General features: G+C 43.1%; 7 protein-coding genes across 17 annotated transcripts; 5 read left to right on the plus strand and 2 right to left on the minus strand.

The window, feature by feature from the left end:
* Positions 1-212: 212 nt before the first annotated feature.
* On the plus strand, positions 213-5,826 carry LOC124336946 (mushroom body large-type Kenyon cell-specific protein 1-like). 4 transcript variants are annotated; one of them, XM_046790899.1, is made up of 8 exons: positions 213-1,063; positions 1,138-1,307; positions 1,388-1,531; positions 1,612-1,816; positions 1,894-2,247; positions 2,757-2,894; positions 3,021-3,731; positions 3,801-5,826. In XM_046790899.1, the coding sequence occupies exons 1-7, from the start codon at positions 823-825 to the stop codon at positions 3,719-3,721; spliced, it is 1,953 nt and encodes a 650-aa protein (XP_046646855.1). In that variant the 5' UTR covers positions 213-822; the 3' UTR covers positions 3,722-3,731; positions 3,801-5,826. The 4 variants fall into 4 exon arrangements, with proteins under 4 accessions (XP_046646855.1, XP_046646856.1, XP_046646853.1 ...); XM_046790900.1 differs by having other exon boundaries at positions 214-1,063; positions 2,757-2,882; XM_046790897.1 differs by having other exon boundaries at positions 215-1,063; positions 2,757-2,921.
* A 1,424-nt stretch (positions 5,827-7,250) lies between these two features.
* LOC124337150 (EMI domain-containing protein 1-like) lies at positions 7,251-14,266 on the plus strand. 8 transcript variants are annotated; one of them, XM_046791225.1, is made up of 7 exons: positions 7,251-7,443; positions 7,525-7,722; positions 7,800-7,919; positions 7,991-8,080; positions 8,148-8,183; positions 13,914-13,940; positions 14,023-14,266. In XM_046791225.1, exons 1-7 carry the CDS (start codon positions 7,290-7,292, stop codon positions 14,055-14,057), a joined length of 660 nt encoding a protein of 219 aa, XP_046647181.1. In that variant the 5' UTR covers positions 7,251-7,289; the 3' UTR covers positions 14,058-14,266. The 8 variants fall into 8 exon arrangements, with proteins under 8 accessions (XP_046647181.1, XP_046647182.1, XP_046647183.1 ...); XM_046791226.1 differs by lacking the exons at positions 13,914-13,940; positions 14,023-14,266 and adding exons at positions 10,816-10,842; positions 10,926-11,191 and having other exon boundaries at positions 8,148-8,174; XM_046791227.1 differs by lacking the exons at positions 13,914-13,940; positions 14,023-14,266 and adding an exon at positions 8,249-8,483.
* Positions 14,267-14,597: 331 nt separating this feature from the next.
* Positions 14,598-15,416, plus strand: LOC124337254 (WD repeat-containing protein 35-like). The gene is made up of 3 exons (XM_046791359.1): positions 14,598-14,690; positions 14,763-14,887; positions 14,953-15,416. Exons 1-3 carry the CDS (start codon positions 14,610-14,612, stop codon positions 15,119-15,121), a joined length of 375 nt encoding a protein of 124 aa, XP_046647315.1. The 5' UTR covers positions 14,598-14,609; the 3' UTR covers positions 15,122-15,416.
* Positions 15,417-16,083: 667 nt separating this feature from the next.
* On the minus strand, positions 16,084-16,608 carry LOC124337321 (histone H3). Its single transcript, XM_046791428.1, has one exon. The coding sequence runs from the start codon at positions 16,591-16,593 to the stop codon at positions 16,183-16,185; it is 411 nt and encodes a 136-aa protein (XP_046647384.1). The 5' UTR covers positions 16,594-16,608; the 3' UTR covers positions 16,084-16,182.
* Positions 16,609-16,853: 245 nt separating this feature from the next.
* Positions 16,854-17,378, plus strand: LOC124337298 (histone H4). Its single transcript, XM_046791404.1, has one exon. The coding sequence runs from the start codon at positions 16,899-16,901 to the stop codon at positions 17,208-17,210; it is 312 nt and encodes a 103-aa protein (XP_046647360.1). The 5' UTR covers positions 16,854-16,898; the 3' UTR covers positions 17,211-17,378.
* Positions 17,379-17,557: 179 nt separating this feature from the next.
* Positions 17,558-18,502, minus strand: LOC124337267 (histone H2B.3). The gene has a single exon (XM_046791372.1). It carries the CDS (start codon positions 18,470-18,472, stop codon positions 18,101-18,103), a length of 372 nt encoding a protein of 123 aa, XP_046647328.1. The 5' UTR covers positions 18,473-18,502; the 3' UTR covers positions 17,558-18,100.
* A 308-nt stretch (positions 18,503-18,810) lies between these two features.
* LOC124337735 (histone H2A) lies at positions 18,811-19,191 on the plus strand. The gene has a single exon (XM_046791763.1). The coding sequence runs from the start codon at positions 18,811-18,813 to the stop codon at positions 19,189-19,191; it is 381 nt and encodes a 126-aa protein (XP_046647719.1).
* The last annotated feature ends 5 nt before the right edge of the window (positions 19,192-19,196 follow it).

Genomic DNA, 19,196 nt, shown 5'->3' on the forward strand with positions numbered 1-19,196 from the left:
GCCAAAAGCGACATTGCAACATCCTCTCATAGGATTCGGACCGGTTATTTATTTGTTTATTTTTCAAGCTCTTCTGTTTTATTTTACCGTTAGATAAAATAATAAAAAAAAAGTTCTTTGATTAGATGATATTCCGAATTTTGCAGTGAAATTGAAAACGCATCAAGAATGTAAAATGTCATTTTCTAAAATCTATTGCGCTGCATCAGCAAATGAGAATGACCCTCGACTTTATTTACAATCGTTTCTTCTATTTTGATATTAAAAATGGGATGATCCTATAGGAATTGGCAGTGAGTTTGAAATAATCGGAATATTTATGCTAAGCTCAGCCTTCCAGCAGCGACAATGTCTTCAAATGTCAAAATAATAACATAGTGACAATGAGTTTTGGCTGTGACGTTTTTGTTCCGGGTCCTAGGGGGTTGGGGAAGGGAAAAAAATCCAGAATGGCGTCGACTGCTTTACCTTAACTTTCGTATGGAATGGATGGATGTGTTGGGTTGGCCGTGCAAAAGTTTGATGCCTGAGAGAGAATCTGGCTGTAAATGGTTGAATGTGATGAACTCTAGAGTCAGGTTTTGTAATTAGAGAGTGTGCAAAGTGTGGAATTGAGAGTGTTGTGTGTGTGTTTCTTTCCGAGTGTAAAAAAAAATCGGCTTCTTCTCTCCCCTCCTCCTTCCTGGTCCCAGTTGTGTACAGCTAGAGTCGGCGTCGATGGAAACGATAGCATTCATTCCCCGTTTGCGATGATCATATGCCCGTACGATTGGTTGTTGTAAAAGTCGTGAGTATCTCGTCAGTTTATTTAGTCGCCCGAAAATGAGCTGCAGCTACATTCAAGTTGCTGAGGATGAGACTGAGGAGCCCATAGAATTACCCACTGAGGATGACAGTGCGCTATTGCTCAGCACCTTGGCTGCCCAATTTCCAGGTGTTTCGGGCCTCAAGTACAGAGCCCCAGAATCTCGCTCAATGAGAGGTGTCAGACTTCTAGAAGGAAGGTTCCAGCCGCCAGAGGATGGCTGGGGGAACCACGTCTACATATGTGTTTTCCCCAAAGGTAATGATGCATGTCAAACTTTGTTTGGTTTTTCAACTAGACTAAGACGGTTTCTTGTGTGCATTTCAAAACAGAAAACAAACGCAAGTCAGATGACCATCCAGAAAACTCCACAGCCAAAACCAAACGGATGGAAATGAGGCTCAAGTGCTCTGACCTCATTGTGCTTGGATTGCCATGGAAAACATCCGAGCAGGACTTGAGGGTATATTTTGAAAACTTTGGTGAACTTTTGATGGCACAGGTACGATTCAAGGCAGTTTTCATCACTCCTGAAAACAAAAAAAGAGTTCACTCTCTTACCCAATGTTTACATGTTGACAGGTCAAGAAGGATGCAAAAACTGGCCAGAGCAAAGGTTTCGGCTTCATACGATTCGCCAATTACGATTCTCAAGTCCGCGTCCTTTCTCAGCGGCACCTTATCGACGGCCGATGGTGTGACGTGAAAATTCCCAACTCGAAAGCGGTGAGATCTCATTCTCGTCTTTAATTCAATTCCGGACGAAATCTGACTGACTTTGTCCCTTCATTTAATCATGAAAACAGGGTGGCACCCCGCAGGTCCCGTGCAAAGTATTCGTCGGCCGGTGCACGGAGGACATCACGGCGGACGACCTGCGCGACTATTTCTGCAAATATGGCGAAGTGACGGACGTGTTTATTCCCAAGCCATTCCGGGCGTTTTCGTTTGTCACCTTCCTGGATCCCGAAGTGGCCCAGTCGCTCTGCGGAGAGGATCATATCATCAAAGGTAGTAGATGTGCTTTGGATGTCGACTCGAGTCCGAGACGACCGTGCTTGAATGTCTTTCTCGACTTCGCTCCCGAGCAGGTACGTCGGTGCACGTAAGCAACGCCGCACCCAAGACGGACATTTCTTCGCGCTACACGACCTATCAGCAGCCTCCTGCCCACCATCAACACCATGCTCACCATCAGCAACAGCAGCATCATCATCAGCAGCACCACCATCAGCAACAGCATCACCATCACGCTCAGCAGCAGCAGCAACAGCACCACCATCATCACCATCACCACGCCCAGCAGCAGCAGCAACAGCAGCAGCAGTACGGCCACCAGCACCAACAGCATCACACTCCGCCACACAGTCACGGAATGGGACCGCCGGGTCCGTCCAGAGGACCGCCAGCTATTCCCTACACCGGAGTGCTCCGTGGCCCAGGTCAGGGATATTCATCGTAAAAAAAAAAATAAATAAATAAATCAATAAAAGAACAAGGGGGGCAAACAAATGAAACAAAAAGGGGGGTTCATTCTTCCTACTTTTTCTTTTAAATAATAATTTCCCCATCATCTTTTTTTCTTCTTTCGAGTGTGGGTGTGGTGTGGGATCGGCGAGTGAGTGGGTGTGTGATTGTGTGTGTGAAAGAGATAAGATTTGAGTTTTCGTTCTGATAAAAGTCTGACATCGATAGAGATTATCCAGAAAGTTGTTTCTTCTTCCCCCACTATTATTTGATTTTTTTTTCGTAGAATTTATTATTTCTTCCCCTTTTTCTTCGTGAAGTCGAAAAATAAAATTGTTTTTTGGGCATTGTAAATCGCCTTCTATCTTTCTATTTTTTATTATTATTTTCTCCTTCAAGCCAAAATAATTTGAAATTATTCGATTTAGAACTTTAGTGTAAATTTGTTCGTTTTTTTTCTCGTTTGTTTTTTTTTGCTTCACAGGCATAGGAGGAGACGGAATGACGTCTAAAGGGGGTCCATGGGGTGCAGCTGTAGGTCCGGGTGGGGCGTCGGCCGCTGCGACGGTCAACCCGTACCACCACCAAGGACCTAATCCGTTTCACCAAGGTGCTGCACCCGGTACTAACTCGGACTGGTGGCATTCGAGTAGTTTACATTCTCTTGTTCTATTAATTTATTATCATTTTAAAAAATGACGGACACTTTTACCAATTCACCGATGTCGTTTTTTTTTCCCCCTTCCAGGTGGAGGTGGACCGTCTCCCTATCAGCCGTCATCCGTCGGAGGAGCTTGGAGCGGCCAGCCGCCGCCTCATCAACACAACAATCGACCGCATACCGAACTGCCCAATTTGGCCGCTCTCGGCTCGTCTCTGGGACTGACTGGAGCCACGGCAGGTAGTCCGGCCCCGCCGGGCGCCGCCCAGCTGGGAATGGGGACCCTTAATTTGGGAGCTCTTCCGGGCGGATCGGCTTTAGTCGCCGCTCTCAGCTCGGCCGCCATGAACTCGGCCGCTCTGAACACGGCCGCCAATTGGAGCGGCTTGTTCAACAGCTTGCAGGGACCACAGGCTCCTCCCCCTCAACAACAACAGCAACAACAACCGCAGGATGGATCCGGGGGACCGGGTAGTTATCCGACAACTCAACAGCATCAACAACACCAGCAACATCAAGCCATGGTCTCGGTCGGCATGCCCTTACCGGCTCCTAACAACGGTCCCGGCGGAGGAGCTTCGGGACTGCTCGGATGGGGTGAAAGTCCCGGTCCAGTGACTGTAGCTACACCCAGTGGCGTCCAGCAACAACAGCAACAGCCCCAACAGACCGGCACCCCACAGTCGCAGCAACAACAGCAACAACAACAACAGGCTCCTTGGGGCCAGAGGCAACAGCAAGAAGGTCCGGGTCCCAAAGGACCTCCCTACAACATGAAATACGATTAATCAAGAGGCAGTAAGTTAAATTAATCAACTTTTAATTTCTACCGAATCAAATTATTTATTATTTACTTTCCCAATTCAGGAAGAAGACGACCATTTCAAAATGAAACCAAAAGAAGAAGAAAACAAAAACAGTGCGAATATGACGGAGGGACATTTCAAAAGGCTCTGATTTACGCGCCAAAATGTGATCATGAAATCTGAATGTGCGAGAGCGAGTTTGTACGTGTCGGTTGGCCGCCCGAATTAGCGAGAGAGTCTGATGTGGACTGAAAGAGAAAGCGAAAACTTTTCTTTGACTGACTGAAAGTGAATTCAATCGAGAGAGAGAAAAAGAGAAACAAATAAGGAAAGGTTTGATTGATTTTGATTGATTGTGTGGTTACGTATCCTGTGTGCGTCTAAATATTTCTATCTCCGCCATTTTTTTTTCTCGTGGCAAAAGAAAAGAAGAATTTGTTTTTTAAAAAGTTGCGGTTGGTGTTTGGTTTAGAATTTCCCCCTCCCTCCCCTATTTTTTCCTTTTGCTTCCGCCAATTTCTATAGGGTCTGTTACTTCACGTTGGACTTTTTTTTTTGTATTGATCCTGTTGAAGGACTGGAAAAAATTCAAATTTTGATAAGGGGGGTGGGGAGATATTATTAGTTGCGTGTGTATGTGTGAGTGTGTTAATCTTTTGATTTAGATCGTTTCTTCTTCCTTGCAACAAAAAAACGCGTTTGCTTGGGCTTGATTTTTAATTGTTTCTTTCCTTTTTTTTTTAAACCAAACCTTAAATCAAGATAGAAATTACGTGAGTGAATGTAGAATTTTTTTTTTTTCAGCCTTCTTCCGGTTCCGGTGTTCCTTCTTTCTAAATTTCCCTTTTTTTTTCGGCGGGGGAGGGAAGCTTCTAAATTCTCTCGTGTCCGGGTGGTTTTTAAAAAAATATAGTCGTGAAATGAATTAATCACCCAACCCTCCCCCCTAAGGACATTCTGAACTCGCTGGTAGTTTAAGGATCATCATCTATCTCTCTCTCTCTCCTTCTCACACACACACTTTATAAAATTGGGGTCCCCATTTTTCTTTGATTGGCTTTGACATTTTCACGGGAAAGTTTTTTTTTTTCAGTTTTTTCTTTTGGTTTCTGTGTGCGCGTGCTTGTTAGAATTTGGAAACAAAAATTTAGCCCCCGCCACCGCGAAAAATTCGGTAGAATGAAGGGAGAGAGAGAGAGACATTGACATTAACTAATTTTGTATGTGACTCGTGTGTGTGTGTGTGTTTGTGCGTGTACTTGTGTGTATAAAAACCAACAAAACAAAAGAAAAAAAGCAAAACAAATTATCTAGGCTACAACAAACAAAACTAAAAACGTTAAACGGGGTGTGACGTCAGAGTCGATGTGCTTTGCAGGTGCGATTGCATAAAACATGAAAGAGAGAGAGAGAGAGAGAGATTTTTATTTATTCTGCGCAAATAACGAAACGATTCAAAAATTGAAAAGAGCATTTATTTAAAATAAAGAGTTGGGAGGAGAAACGGAATGGCGTCAAGTGAAACCAAAATTGACAGTTCGCCGTGTGATTGGGTTCGAAGAGGAAAAATAATCAAGTCGTCGTCATCGCCCAGGATTGTAATTAAATTCTCTTTTTTTTTTTAAAAAATTTCCTCGCGTGTGTTTGTGTGTGTGTGTGTGTTTATACTCCCCCATTTTTTCGGTTTTTGTGTGTGTGGCATGTTTGGCTCTTTTTCTTTTGACTGCCCATCTTCTTTCTGTTTGGTTATATATAGTTCTCTCTTTCTCTCTTTGATGGGCGACATCGCAGTGTGTGTGTCTTTGTTGATTGTGTGTTAAACGATCCTCCCCGGGAACCACACCATAAATTTGTCTTTTTTTAAATGTCAAATGAAGAAGGGAGCCAGAGACGTTATAATACCGCAGAAAATGATGGTAGCGACAAACATCTGTGGCGCACCATTTATACCCACCACCAGAAAATAATGAAATAAAATCAACAAAAAAAACAAAAAAGAGTCCCCCCCCCTCCTCCCCCCAAAAAATCTTCTCTTTCGTGTCACTATATATCTATATTGCAATACACACCATTTCGTCACACGTCAAGAATTGTCTTATGATCGATTCCCCTTTCTTTTGTTTTTTGGTTATTCAAGTCTCGGTCGATTTGATATATTCGGACAAGAAATGATTGATTGCTTCGAACTTGATAAAAAGGTCAAGCGTTATTCCGGCATTTCGCCTTGAAGAAACACAAAATATAGAAAAGGCGGATGGGAACACCTTGGCGGATGGCCCCCCGACTGGGACCAATTTGGAGGTCGATATCCTCTCCGTACACCGGCGGTCAAAACTCCTTGGCCTCAAAAATTTTCCTTTTCTTTTTTTTTTCGACAAGAACGAATTACGTAAGATTGCCAAGTTTGAATTGGTGAACTTGGAATGTTAGTTTGGAAGGGATTTTTATTCGTCGACCTGATTCATATCGTCAATATGATCTAGTCGGCGGTGTGTGGTTTTGGTTTAATCAATGTGAGAAGATTAATTACATCAGCATCCGTGATGAAGCATTTCTGGACATGCAACTCTCAATCTCAATCACATTCAACCGAAATGAATAATTTTGCTTAGCTAATGGGCTCTCATCAATCTCAATGTTTGTTTTGTTTTAATGTGGTTAGATAGCAGGATGAGTTGAATCATTTATTCTAATTTTCTTTGGTCAATTCAGATTTCTACCATATAGAATAAGGCCAATTCATTTTTATTCCGATTCAAGTGAAATGGTTTCAATCAAATTTTCAATCAGATTAAAATTCTAAACTAAAGACGGTGATCATTGCTATAGGCGAAATAATTGAATCCTGATTAAATTAATATGATTGCAGTTAACTAGACTGCCGCTTGGTTAAAATATCATAACTTGAAATGAAGTTTGATACGCTCATTGCAACAATTGACCGATTTCAGCATTGTGACTCACTCAGAGAGAGAGAGAAAGAGAATAAGAAGCCGGCCGGCCGGCCGGCCGGGACTCACGCCAGAATCGGTTTTCTATTATTGGTAGGAAATTGTTGAAAGACGTCGGGTGGCGAATCCCGCCGGGATACCGAGAACCCGACCTCCGACGGAACACATTTCTGCTCTCCGCTGTGTCGGACGGTATTAAAATAACAATCGGTCAGCGTCAACGCAACAATCACGAATATACGAAAACAAAAAAAATGGCGTTTGAACGGATTGTACTTTGAGACGCACCTCCGAGAAAAAACAACCGAAAAACGTCTTGATTAGAAATGCAAATTGCGGCACAAGCGTTATTCTCACGGCCAATGGGGGGAGAAAGAAAGAAAAAAATCCCGAAAGCGCGTGAAATCGGATTTTTTAAAAAATAATCAACGAGGCAGATCCAATGAAATCAGGAGAACAACGAGGCGGGTAAAATTTTTCTTTCATAAAACATGTGTGCTGTCCTCATCACACATATGTGCAACCGATGGAAAAGAAGTATAAAAGGAGGTACGCCGCCGAGCAAAAGACATCACAAATCATCCAGCAATCGAAACAAAATGTTCACTTCTTTGCTCTTCTGCAGCTGTTTCGTGGCTTTCCTGTCCATTGGCTCGGTCACCACCGGCAGCCAAATGTTGGATCCCGAACTGACCGTCGACAATGCCGACCTGTCCGTCGCCGAGAGTCAGTACCAAAGACATCCCAAAAACGGTATAACTCTATTTTTATTTTTGCCATTCAACAAAATTACATTCAACTTGATATACTATCTTTGTGTTTTATTTCTTCTAGCACGCTATTTCGCTGGACCAGTCGCTCGTTATCCTCAGTATTATCCGGTGTATCCACCACAGGATGATATCTACCGTCCCGATCAAGTGCAGGGAGATGAGCCGGAAGCCGATTTCTTCCGGTCCGGATATGAGCCCCGTTTCTTTGGACTCAGACCGTCTATTGCTGACCTGATCACTGCTTTGAGAGGACCTCCTGGTAATCAACTTGGAAATTTACTAAGGATTTTTTATTCAGATTTAATTTAATTTCAATTTCTTCTTTTTTGCGTATAGGTCCTCCTGGCCCACCAGCACCCGCACCCACTCCGGCACCCGCCCCAGCACCCGCTCCAGCCCCATCTCCAGCCGGAATTGCTGGCCCTCCTGGCCCACCTGGTCCAGCTGGTGCTGCTGGTAAGTCCCTTAATATATACATTCAATTATTTAATTCGATTTTGCTACAATTATTTTTTGACCATTTTCAGGTGCTCCTGGTCCTGCTGGTCCTGCTGGAGCTATTGGCGCAACCGGCCCTGTTGGTCCCGCTGGCGCAGATGGTGCCCCAGGTCCCGCAGGTAAGTCACTTATTATACATTAAATTTTTAATTTGATTTTGTTTCTATTATTTTTGACAATTTTCAGGCCCTCCCGGCCCCAATGGCCCCGCCGGTCCAGCAGGTATTTTAAACATATTTAATTGAACATTTCATCAAGCTGGAGTTATTCATTTCGATTTTTCACAGGTCCCGCAGGTCCAGCAGGTCCCGCTGGCCCAGCTGGCCGTTAAGAAGTTTTGCACTTCCGGCTCCGAAGAATTCACTAGAAATTAATAACTGCAATCCGTGTTTTGGTTAGTGGTATTTATGAGTGGAGTGGGTCCTATAGTGGAACAATAGGTGTACTTAATTAGAACTTGATTCTGTATTCTCTTGATATTTGAAATTGCATCTTGAATAAACAATGTAGTTTAGCGGCAAATTATTTGTCTATACTTTCTTTCAATCATTTCAACCATCATATTACAACAATCACTTTTGATCGGAGCAACTTATCGAGCTAAACTCAGGTTTAGCACAAATATGATAACAGTAATTAAAATTATGAGCAATATTTTGACTTTGTACTGTATATACATTTTAGTTCTACTAAATGTTCTCACATCTCACAAGCACAATACAGAACAAAGGGTCATACGGGGTCATATTAAAATACCTATAGCTTTAAATATAAAATTGATGATTGAAAAAAGATTGAGATGCGGAGATTGCGGACAATATATCTATTCATCTCGTCTTAGTGCGTTCCACTATATTATAATGAAGGCAGATAGGACCGCTGTATAGATAAGTACACCTCATACGTGGGCGATGAAAGCTTTGAAATTTAAACTTCACCTTGAAACGGAATGCTTGATCCTTATACTGCATAGAAATACTTTGATCAGTGATGATCGTTTTGGGGTCAACATCCGCTTTCGCCGTAAAGGTCAAAGCCGCACCAGCAACGTCTGGGTTTCCATCAAGACCTTCATGCAATTTCACATGTTGGGTTGGTGGCCGAATGTATAGGCTATGGCGAATGGTCAAGGATAAGGTAATTCCTCAATATTCTCCCGATGTTTCCAGCCAGTCACAGCGGCCCATCTGAAACCCCCCTTGGATAGGCTGTGGATGGCGATCACGCTGAGTGTGATGTATGGAGCCGAGTCCACTCAATCATTTAAAAAATCAGTCAAAATAAAAAAAAAGTTTGACTTTCCAATGTGGGCGTGAAAGTGGTTGGAACTGGGGACTTCTTTAGTTCCGTCTTTAAGCTAATTCGGCAAAATGTTCGTATCTGTTCAAAATTTCCAACGAAGGTCAGATCATTGAAATGTAACAAAACAAGGATTTATTTAAGGATGTAATCCCACGTATAACTCATGTGAAAAACGTATCCAACATACAATTCAGTTTTAAATTCCTTTTTTTAAATCAGAGCATAGGCCTGTGCGTGGTGGACATTTTCAAAAGTTAACTCTAAAGTCAAACTGTTGCCCCATATAGGTTTTAGTTCCTCCCGTAAAACAATCTTGTTCATTGAACTCCTGAAGCCTATCCATCAAGACCAGAAGGTCAGCAGCAAACTTTGGCCGGCTTCAGTTGTCCGTAGTGGGTCTATATATATTCGTGAATCCCGAAGAGAGATGATCTACAACAGCAGGCTACATTTTGTGTATTCCGATAAATGATCCGTCACCGTCAGGGAACACCCACGAACAGTAATCCTTAATTCTGAAAGGGGTTGCTTTATGCTCGGCTTGACTGTTGAGACGGATCCTAGATCTTTGTTTGAAAATTAAGACAGACGTCGAATAATTGTTGGAATTTTCCGTGAATTTCATCGTAGAAACAAATAAAAATCGGACCCCCCGTCGCAACCAAGTAACGGCCCAGAAAAGTCGCTACCAGACTAATATCATCGTCTACAAATGGACGGATGAAGTATAAAAGGAGGTAGACCATCGAGATGGAACAATCAGAAACCTACCACCTAAGAAAGATGTTGTCTTCTCTAGTGTTCTGCAGCTGTTTCGTGGCTCTCATGACCATCGGCTCGGCCAATGTCGATCCTTACTACCGCAATTCGGTCCAACAGGTAGACCAGACTCTGTACTCTACTCTGTTGGCGCTATTACTGGCCGGGAATGCAGAGCAAACACTCGCCGAAAGCCAATATCAACGAAGAAATCCTCAACAAGGTAAATTTAGCCTAGTATATAATAATAATGATCAGTGAATCAAGAAGTAAAGTCATTCTTAATCTACACATTGCAGCTCGACCTTATTATAGTTCTATGGGATCGTCGTTTTACCCATCCTACTATCCAGTATTCCCCCCGCCATCACAGGCTGATTATTACCTTCCCAATCAACAGCAAGGAGATGAATCATCAGCATTATTTCGGTCAGGATCGGAACCCCGATTCTTTGGGTTGAAAAAGGCTTCACTTTCTGGATTGATTTCTGCCCTGAGGGGACCACCAGGTATAGCATTTCTTACTCTTTTCTTATGTAGCTATGTCGAATCAATTCATCATAATGATTTTTTACCAAAGGCCCTCCAGGTCCTCCAGCCCCAGCCCCAGGGCCCGCTCCGGCTCCAGGCCCAGCTCCAACCCCAGCTGGTATTCCGGGTCCTCCAGGTCCTCCTGGCCCAATAGGTGCTATTGGATCTGTAGGACCAGCTGGGGCGGCTGGAAAAGATGGACCGCCTGGACCAGCTGGAGCAGCCGGCGCAATTGGTCCTGTCGGACCTCCCGGCCCAGCAGGCCCAGCAGGTCCCGCAGGTCCCGCAGGTAAAATTTGACCTTTTTTTAAATTGGAACCAAGGTTAGAAAAAATTATTTCTTTAAATTGAACTTTTTTTGAATTTTTCCAGGTCCAGCAGGTCCAGCTGGCCCTGCTGGTCCTTAAAAAGTCTTGTTGGCTGATAGTAGCCAAGTAGCCTATACAGCACGAGGACGGGAAGGTTAATTGCAATATATTGTCTTATTTCAAAAACATTGTTGGTGCTGGTATTTGTAAAAGGAATGGGATCTGGGGGATATAGATGCACTTAACTAACATTAACCATTCTCAATGAATCTTGAAGTTGTATTAACTCTTTAATAATGGATTCAATAAATAAACCGCAATCAAATATGACTATTGCTGTTTCTTATAACGGTATTGATCGAATTATTTTGTTACTTGTTAGTCGCTCACTATTTTCCCCGCAAATGGAAATACCTTGTGAAGGAAATGTTGCCTTTAGATGCCCGAAAGAGTAGGCCTATACGCCTATATCTCAAAGACAACATTATAGCTACTGAAACATGTTCAACTATATGCTGTGGATTCTATTATCTTAATTTCATTGTTATGTGAAAACGTGAGATCTAATATAAGCCCTTTGAATATACTGAACATCAAATTCTGGATACGAAAGATTTCCGAAAGTTACGTCGTATTTTCCAGCCAATCGGGCGAGTTTTGGATTTGATTAGACAGTGTCAAAAGAATTTTTTTTGTCAAAAGAAGTTCGATCTTTGTCGTTTCTTTAACATTTGGAAGCCCTGAAAAGGGACAAGACGGTCATGTGGTTTTTGGGTGAAATATGCTATAGTGTCAGGGTGAACCTATTTCAACACTTTGTAAATGGCAATGCCGTATACATATCATCAGATCGGATCGCTTAATAGGCCTATATCCACGTATAAGCGGTGAAAGCTTTGAAATAAAATTCTCCTCGAAATGCGACTGATCCTTATACTGTTGAAACACGATACAGCAAAACTGATGAGATGTTTTTTTTTTTTAAGGGTCAACATCTGCGCTTTCACTATCACGGTCAAAGTCGCATGAGCAACGTCTGGTTTTCCAAGACCTTCGTGTATTGCACATATTGGGTTGTTATGGTCGAAAGTGTAGGCTCCGGCTGTATGGCGGACGGTCAAGGATAAGGTAATTCCTCAATATTCTCCCGATCTTTCCAGCCGGTCACAGCGGCCCATCTGAAACCCCCCTTGGATAGGCTGGATGGCGATCACGCTGAGTGTGATGTATGGAACTGAGTCCGCTCAATCACTTAAAAATCAGTCAAAATTCAAAAAAAAGTTTGACTTTCAAATCTTAGGGTGAAAGTGGTTGGGATCTTTAGTTACGTCTTTCAGCTAATTCCGCAAACTGTTCGTACTCTTCTCAGTTTCTATTCGAAATTTCCAACAAAGGTGGGGTCATTTAGAAGAACAGCGAAGATCATATGAAGGTGTTCCCACTAATTGTCAACTGAATATAACAGCAATAGCATCAAGTACAAATTCTATATCCCTACAAAGCAACCTTTAAACGCTTTTTAAATTCGCCTTTAAATTTGGAAGTCAGCAATAATAGAAAAGTTATAGACTTGTAGTTGTGCTGGATACCGTGTTATAACTTATAAGCTCCTCCTCCACTCGACAGGAAATCCTCGTATGTTAAAGCGCAAAAGTCAGTCTAGTTCTTTGAACCCCTGAAGCCTATCCCGGCCTATCCATCAAGACCAGAAGGTCAGCAGCAAACTTTAGCCGGCTTCAGTTGTCCGCAGTGGGTCTATTCGTGAATATCATAGAGATTGCGTAAGCTACAACAGCAGATTGCATTTTGTTCAATCCGATAAATGTTCGTTCCGTCACTGTCAACGAACACCCACGATCCCTAATTCTTTCTGAAAAGGGTTACGTTATGCCCGGCTTCACTTTGAGACGCACCCTACATCTTTGTATGCAAATCGGGAAGGACGTAGAATAATTGTTGAATTTCATCGTAGAAACAAATAAAAATCGGACCCCCCGTCGCAACCAAGTAGCGGCCCAGAAAAGTCGCTACCAGACTGCCATCCATCCACAAACGGATGGAAGAAGTATAAAAGGAGGTAGACCATCGAGATGGAACAATCAGAAACCGACCTCTGAAGAAAGATGTTGTCTTCGCTAGTGTTTTGCAGCTGTTTCGTGGCTCTCATGACCATCGGCTCGGCCAATGTCGATCCTTACTACCGCAATTCGGTCCAACAGGTAGACCAGACTCTGTACTCTACTCTGTTGTCGCTATTACTGGCCGGGAATTCAGAGCAAACACCCGCCGAAAGCCAATATCAACGAAGATATCATCACCAAGGTAAATTTAGCCTAGTAATACTACTGAACTTTAATGGTGGATGTATCTGTACAGTAATACAATTTCATAACGTCTTTCTGAACATTTTTGCAGCTCGTCCTTACTATGGCCCCGTTGCTGGATCATCTTATTACTCTTCTTACTATCCAATGCATCCGCCGCAGGCTGATTATTACCGTCCTACTGAACAGCAAGAAGATGAATCAGGACTCGAAATATTTCGGTCAGGATCGGAGCCCCGATTCTTTGGACTGAAAAAGGTTGCACTTTCTGGATTGATTTCTGCCCTCAGAGGGCCACCAGGTAAATAGATAGCTTTTAAATTTCTACCTGGCAGATCAATTCAGCATCATTATTATTTTACCACAGGTCCTCCAGGTCCTCCAACCCCAGGACCCGCACCAGCCCCAGGCCCCGCTCCAACCCCAGGCCCCGCTCCAGCCCCAGCTGGTATTCCAGGTCCTCCAGGCCCTCCAGGTATATTGAACATTTAAGTGTTTCCCAGTTTCTTCTTGGCCATCTAATCTTCCTGGTCATCTCCTAGGTCCACCAGGTCCAGCTGGAGCCATTGGAGCAGCTGGTCCTGCTGGAGCCATCGGAGCAGCCGGTCCGTCCGGTCCGGCTGGCGCAGATGGCCCCCCAGGCCCCGCCGGCCCAGCAGGTATTTTGAACATTTAATTGAACATTTAGGCCTATTCAAACTGGAGTTATTCATGTCGATTTTTCACAGGTCCCGCAGGTCCCGCAGGTCCAGCAGGTAAAATTTGAGCTGTTTTAAATTGGAATCAGGTTAGAAAATGGAATTTCTTTAAATTGAACTTTTTTTTAAATTATTCCAGGTCCTGCTGGTCCAGCTGGTCCACCCGGCCCTTAAAAACTAGACAGCTGCCCTTTAAAATGTGTTGGAAAGGCAGTATGGGGGCCGACAGGTTTATTGCCGTCATTGCCCGTCAAGCCCTAAATTCCGAAAACGTAGTTGGTGCTGGTATTTGTTATAGGAATATGGGATCTTGGGATATAGATGTACTAAACTAACATTAACTGTCTTCAATCAAACTTAAGTTTGTATTAATTCGTCAATGATGGGTTCAATAAAAAAACGGAAATAAAAAACCTCAACAAGTAAATTGTTTTTCGCAACTTTATTTATTTTTCGTATTTTTGAAACACTAACTAATTGGCATTGACAAGCATATTCAACCAGAAGCTTGTAACCAAAAGAAGATGTTTGCCTACCTCAGTAAAAAAAATTGCTATTCCAAACAGTATTTTGTTAAAATGTATTGCCTGGGACAAAGGAATGGATATTTAACTTGTGGGGGCGACGATGGTCTGTTGAAAATTGTTCGGTTGGATTCCAATCAGAATAAAAATGTACCTAATTATCGATTACACCGATATCCTTGACGAAGAGACCGTGTTCTCAATGTTGGCTCTGGCTAGCGCTCTCAACAAGTGTTTCAACGTTTGTTCAAAAGCTTTCACTTGCCTGGAATCCATTCCTTCTGTAAGAAAACTGTAGACATTCTGTGTTTTCAATTAATAATTATTTCTATCTTGAAAATGATATCTTATACAGTTAAGTCCAGCCGACCGCGAGAGTTACAGCCTCTTGGCATTGGATATTTTCACCAAATATCCACCCAAAGATGGTCGATCTAGCCAGATTGAATGCCCCCACTGCGCAACTGATATTCAAGACTGGTACTCATGCAAAATATCTAGATTACTCGATTGTAAATTAATTCAAGCCGTTTCTTTGTGATTAGGTCGAATAACTGCCCGGAATGCAACAATCGATTCTCAAGTTGCGTGGCTACAGGGAGACCTTTAATGGATACTTCGTTGATTTGGACTTGCAGAGTTTGCAAGCATAGCGCTGCAGAGCACGACGTGCTTACAAGAAATTCTTGTCCACTTTGTCATTCCCCTATTTAAAACGCTGGATTTTCCACCATGAATGTATCAAAACTGTTAATTTAATCCGTCCACACATTCGTGTCATCCATATCAAAGCAGATCTCAAAATGATTTTCATAGCATTGATAAATGATCGTGATTGCATAATAATGCATATAGAAACACATTTACGCTCTGTGTAATGATTCGCCCTTTTTAAGTCGGATTTGTATTTGAAACCGACAGTATTTATTTATTGTTTGTCTATGCTCGTTAGGTCGTGCATTTTTTTTTGTGGGATTAACGCTGAAATATATAAGGGAATCTTGCTATCGCGCTCCCCTACACATTTTAAGTTACATTTTGACAAAAACTAGGATGGCACTTACTATTTATTGTTCAGTGTAGAAAATTCAGATAGACCTAAGAAATGCGTCATTTGAAATCAATATTGTATGAAGTAATAAAGTTTAAGACAAAGGAAATACGGTCTGAAGCAAAATTGAGATCGTCAATTTGGCAACTCAGTGCAGTTGTAAACATTAACTTGTCGATTCGATGTCTGATTAAAATCTAAATTTTGAGTGAAAGAGCAGTGAAAATATCTGGAATTTTCCTTCAATGTGTCAACGTATTGGCTGTGAAACACCAAGTTGGTGAAAAGAGGCTGCTAAATTCAAGTGATTGTTTGCTGTAGTTACTGAAGTCAGATTCGGAAGGACATTGAAATTGTAAGTTTGAATTGAATGTTTGTTTTCAAATGTTGGTTAACGAAATTAGAGATAACTTGAACTGTAAGTATGACTTAGTAATATTGAATAAGTAGTAGGCCTAGTTAATGTTAAACGAGAAAAAAAAACAGATTTTAGAATTGCTAAAAACATTACTTAAAATAAATAAATTTTAGAGAATCGTTACGTTCAATTGACGTAGTCTAACGATAAAAAACTTGCGTAAACATAACAATAAGAATAACGAGACTTAGCTACATTGTTGAGGTGAGGGATAGGGGAATGGAATTCAGATTAAGAATCGATTAATTTTCTATAGTAAGTAGTGGCCCTGAAAAGGGCCGATTTGTTAAAAGGGACTGGAATCGTTTACGCTCGTTCACCACGGATACGACGGGCGAGCTGGATGTCTTTAGGCATGATGGTGACTCGCTTGGCGTGGATGGCGCACAAGTTTGTGTCTTCGAAAAGACCCACCAAGTAAGCTTCGCTGGCCTCCTGCAGGGCCATGACGGCCGAGCTCTGGAAACGCAAGTCGGTCTTGAAATCCTGGGCGATTTCTCTGACCAAGCGCTGGAATGGCAACTTGCGGATCAGAAGCTCGGTCGACTTTTGGTAGCGACGGATCTCACGAAGGGCGACGGTGCCGGGACGATAACGATGGGGTTTCTTGACTCCTCCAGTGGCCGGCGCACTCTTGCGAGCGGCTTTGGTGGCCAACTGTTTGCGGGGCGCCTTGCCACCGGTGGATTTACGTGCGGTCTGCTTGGTACGAGCCATGTCGAACAACTGAAAGTTGAGATAAGGAAATAGTGGAGGGATGTTGGGTTTATATAGGAGAGCTGGGAGACGTTGTGGAATGTATGGGATCTCTTTTCACCAATTGGTTGTTGGGAAAAATGGGGAGGGAAGTTGAGGAATACAAAGCTTAGGGCCTTAGGCTTTGTTGACCTGAGTTGGGGTGGCTGTTAAGCTCAACCAATGCGGATGGATTTCCCACCGGATCGATTGGTATATAGAGGGGCCCTGGTGGAAACATTCGACATTCAGTTTGTTGTCAAACTCGTTCTGAAACTCATTCGAAAATGACTGGTCGCGGCAAAGGAGGAAAAGGACTCGGCAAGGGAGGCGCCAAACGTCATCGCAAAGTTTTGCGTGACAACATCCAGGGAATCACCAAGCCGGCCATCCGTCGTCTTGCCCGTCGTGGTGGTGTCAAGCGAATCTCCGGTCTCATCTACGAGGAGACCCGCGGTGTGTTGAAGGTGTTCCTTGAGAACGTGATTCGTGACGCCGTCACCTACACTGAACACGCCAAGAGGAAGACTGTGACGGCCATGGACGTCGTCTACGCACTGAAACGCCAGGGCCGCACTCTGTACGGTTTCGGCGGTTAAATCTTTTCTAACTATTCATACTCCGACCGTTCAAACCAATCGGCCCTTTTCAGGGCCACCATTTACTTAAAGAAAAAGATTTCTCAACCAGTCAAGCTATATTCGTGTCGACTTTCTATAAGCAAAAAGGAACAAAAACAGGATTTCATACAGCCGTTGGAGCAATGCTTTGATATTATTTAAGTGTTGGTGCACCTTAAAAAATACTTATGGAAATATAAAGTTCGTATGATACGTATTACACGGTGTTAAGCCAAATAACTTAATTCGTAAAATATCCAGTAGCTATTTTTTTCTCAGATTTTCCAGATTATAATTTTTTAATATTTCCTCTATTCTGCCTTTAATTCTCGTCAATGTTCGGAGTTGCTCTTAGCTACTGAAACAGTTTTTCGCCACTGTCGGTGATTCTTATCTTGATTACTATTTGAATTAAATGAAAGAAATGGCTGTGCCATAGATAAAAATTGCTTAGATTCAACTTCTACTTTTAATCGAATCGTCTGTCTGAATCTAAAATATGTAATAACTTCCCATCGTATTTAACAACATTTTTATAACATTTGCTTAGTACGTAAAAAAGTTCCGTTATTGCTTCGGAGACCAATTTCGTGATCCCCTTTTCTCTGTATTCACTATTCAACGCATTGTTTCAAATCTGGCAAACGTGAACTACAGCTGAGTATTGCTGTAGAATAGTAAACTGGTGAAAAGAGCCTATAAGTATAAGCTCTAGATACAAAGCAATTCATAACGTTCCGTCTCACAAATTGGGTCGAGTTTTGGATTCGACTAGACAAATGTCAAAAGCAGTTAGATATTTTTCTTTTCTTGAAAATTTGGTGGCCCTGAAAAGGGCCGTTTGGTTGGAAGGGACCGAGATGAACAATCTACTTGGTGCTGGTGTACTTGGTGACTGCCTTGGTGCCTTCAGACACGGCGTGCTTGGCCAACTCACCGGGCAAGAGCAGACGGACGGCCGTCTGGATTTCCCGGCTAGTGATGGTCGAACGCTTGTTGTAGTGGGCAAGACGGGACGACTCTCCAGCGATGCGCTCGAAAATGTCGTTGACGAAGCTGTTCATGATGGTCATGGCTTTGGAGGAGATGCCAGTGTCGGGGTGGACCTGCTTCAAAACTTTGTAGATGTAAATGGCGTAGCTCTCCTTCCTCTTGCGCTTCTTCTTCTTGTCTCCTTTGGCAATGTTCTTCTGGGCCTTGCCGGCCTTCTTCGCAGCTTTTCCGCTTACTTTGGGGGGCATTCTAAGACTTGAGTAAATCTGAGAAAGAAAGTAACGATCGTCACTTCAAATTTCGTTTTTATATTGAAGCTGGCTCCCCCTCACTACTTGATGGTAGCCAAAACTCGCGTCTCCAGAGACTTACGTGTAGCAGCAGATGTTCACTGGGGGGCGGAGCTAGTGACACAATCAGGGGAGAGATGAGAGAAAGGCGGGGCAAATAAAAGTTTACCGATTGGCTACCAAAATTGCATTCTGAATCCGACATCAAGCGACTATATAAACGTCGATTTTTCAAATTGTATACATCACTCGTTCCTTGATTGTAGGAACCGCGTTTACTTACTCTACATCTCAACATGTCTGGTCGTGGTAAAGGAGGCAAAGTCAAGGGAAAGTCAAAGACCCGTTCCAGCAGGGCCGGACTTCAATTCCCCGTCGGTCGTATCCACCGAATGCTCCGCAAAGGATCGTACGCTGAGCGCGTCGGTGCCGGTGCCCCCGTCTACTTGGCTGCCGTCATGGAGTACTTGGCCGCTGAGGTCCTCGAGTTGGCTGGTAACGCCGCCCGTGACAACAAGAAGACCCGTATCATCCCTCGTCACTTGCAATTGGCCATCCGCAACGACGAAGAGTTGAACAAACTTCTCTCCGGTGTCACCATCGCTCAGGGTGGTGTTTTGCCCAACATCCAGGCCGTTCTCTTGCCCAAGAAGACCGACAAACCCGCCAAGGCTTAAACTTC

The sequence above is a fragment of the Daphnia pulicaria genome, chromosome 4 (assembly GCF_021234035.1).
Source record: "Daphnia pulicaria isolate SC F1-1A chromosome 4, SC_F0-13Bv2, whole genome shotgun sequence".
NCBI lineage: Eukaryota > Metazoa > Arthropoda > Branchiopoda > Diplostraca > Daphniidae > Daphnia > Daphnia pulicaria.

Bases quoted from the DNA above. Each gene is read 5' to 3' on its own strand.
- LOC124337321 (XM_046791428.1), bottom strand. From the start codon at position 16,593: ATGGCTCGTACCAAGCAGACCGCACGTAAATCCACCGGTGGCAAGGCG.
- LOC124337254 (XM_046791359.1), top strand. From the start codon at position 14,610: ATGTTGGCTCTGGCTAGCGCTCTCAACAAGTGTTTCAACGTTTGTTCA. The intron at 14,691-14,762 runs GTAAGAAAACTG...TATCTTATACAG, and splicing joins GCCTGGAATCCATTCCTTCT to TTAAGTCCAGCCGACCGCGA. The intron at 14,888-14,952 runs GTACTCATGCAA...CTTTGTGATTAG, and splicing joins GCAACTGATATTCAAGACTG to GTCGAATAACTGCCCGGAAT.
- LOC124337298 (XM_046791404.1), top strand. From the start codon at position 16,899: ATGACTGGTCGCGGCAAAGGAGGAAAAGGACTCGGCAAGGGAGGCGCC.
- LOC124337150 (XM_046791221.1), top strand. From the start codon at position 10,014: ATGGAACAATCAGAAACCTACCACCTAAGAAAGATGTTGTCTTCTCTA. The intron at 10,246-10,321 runs GTAAATTTAGCC...TACACATTGCAG, and splicing joins ACGAAGAAATCCTCAACAAG to CTCGACCTTATTATAGTTCT. The intron at 10,532-10,602 runs GTATAGCATTTC...TTTTTACCAAAG, and splicing joins TGCCCTGAGGGGACCACCAG to GCCCTCCAGGTCCTCCAGCC.
- LOC124337735 (XM_046791763.1), top strand. From the start codon at position 18,811: ATGTCTGGTCGTGGTAAAGGAGGCAAAGTCAAGGGAAAGTCAAAGACC.
- LOC124337267 (XM_046791372.1), bottom strand. From the start codon at position 18,472: ATGCCCCCCAAAGTAAGCGGAAAAGCTGCGAAGAAGGCCGGCAAGGCC.
- LOC124336946 (XM_046790897.1), top strand. From the start codon at position 823: ATGAGCTGCAGCTACATTCAAGTTGCTGAGGATGAGACTGAGGAGCCC. The intron at 1,817-1,893 runs GTAGTAGATGTG...TTCGCTCCCGAG, and splicing joins AGAGGATCATATCATCAAAG to CAGGTACGTCGGTGCACGTA. The intron at 2,922-3,020 runs GTAGTTTACATT...TCCCCCTTCCAG, and splicing joins CTCGGACTGGTGGCATTCGA to GTGGAGGTGGACCGTCTCCC.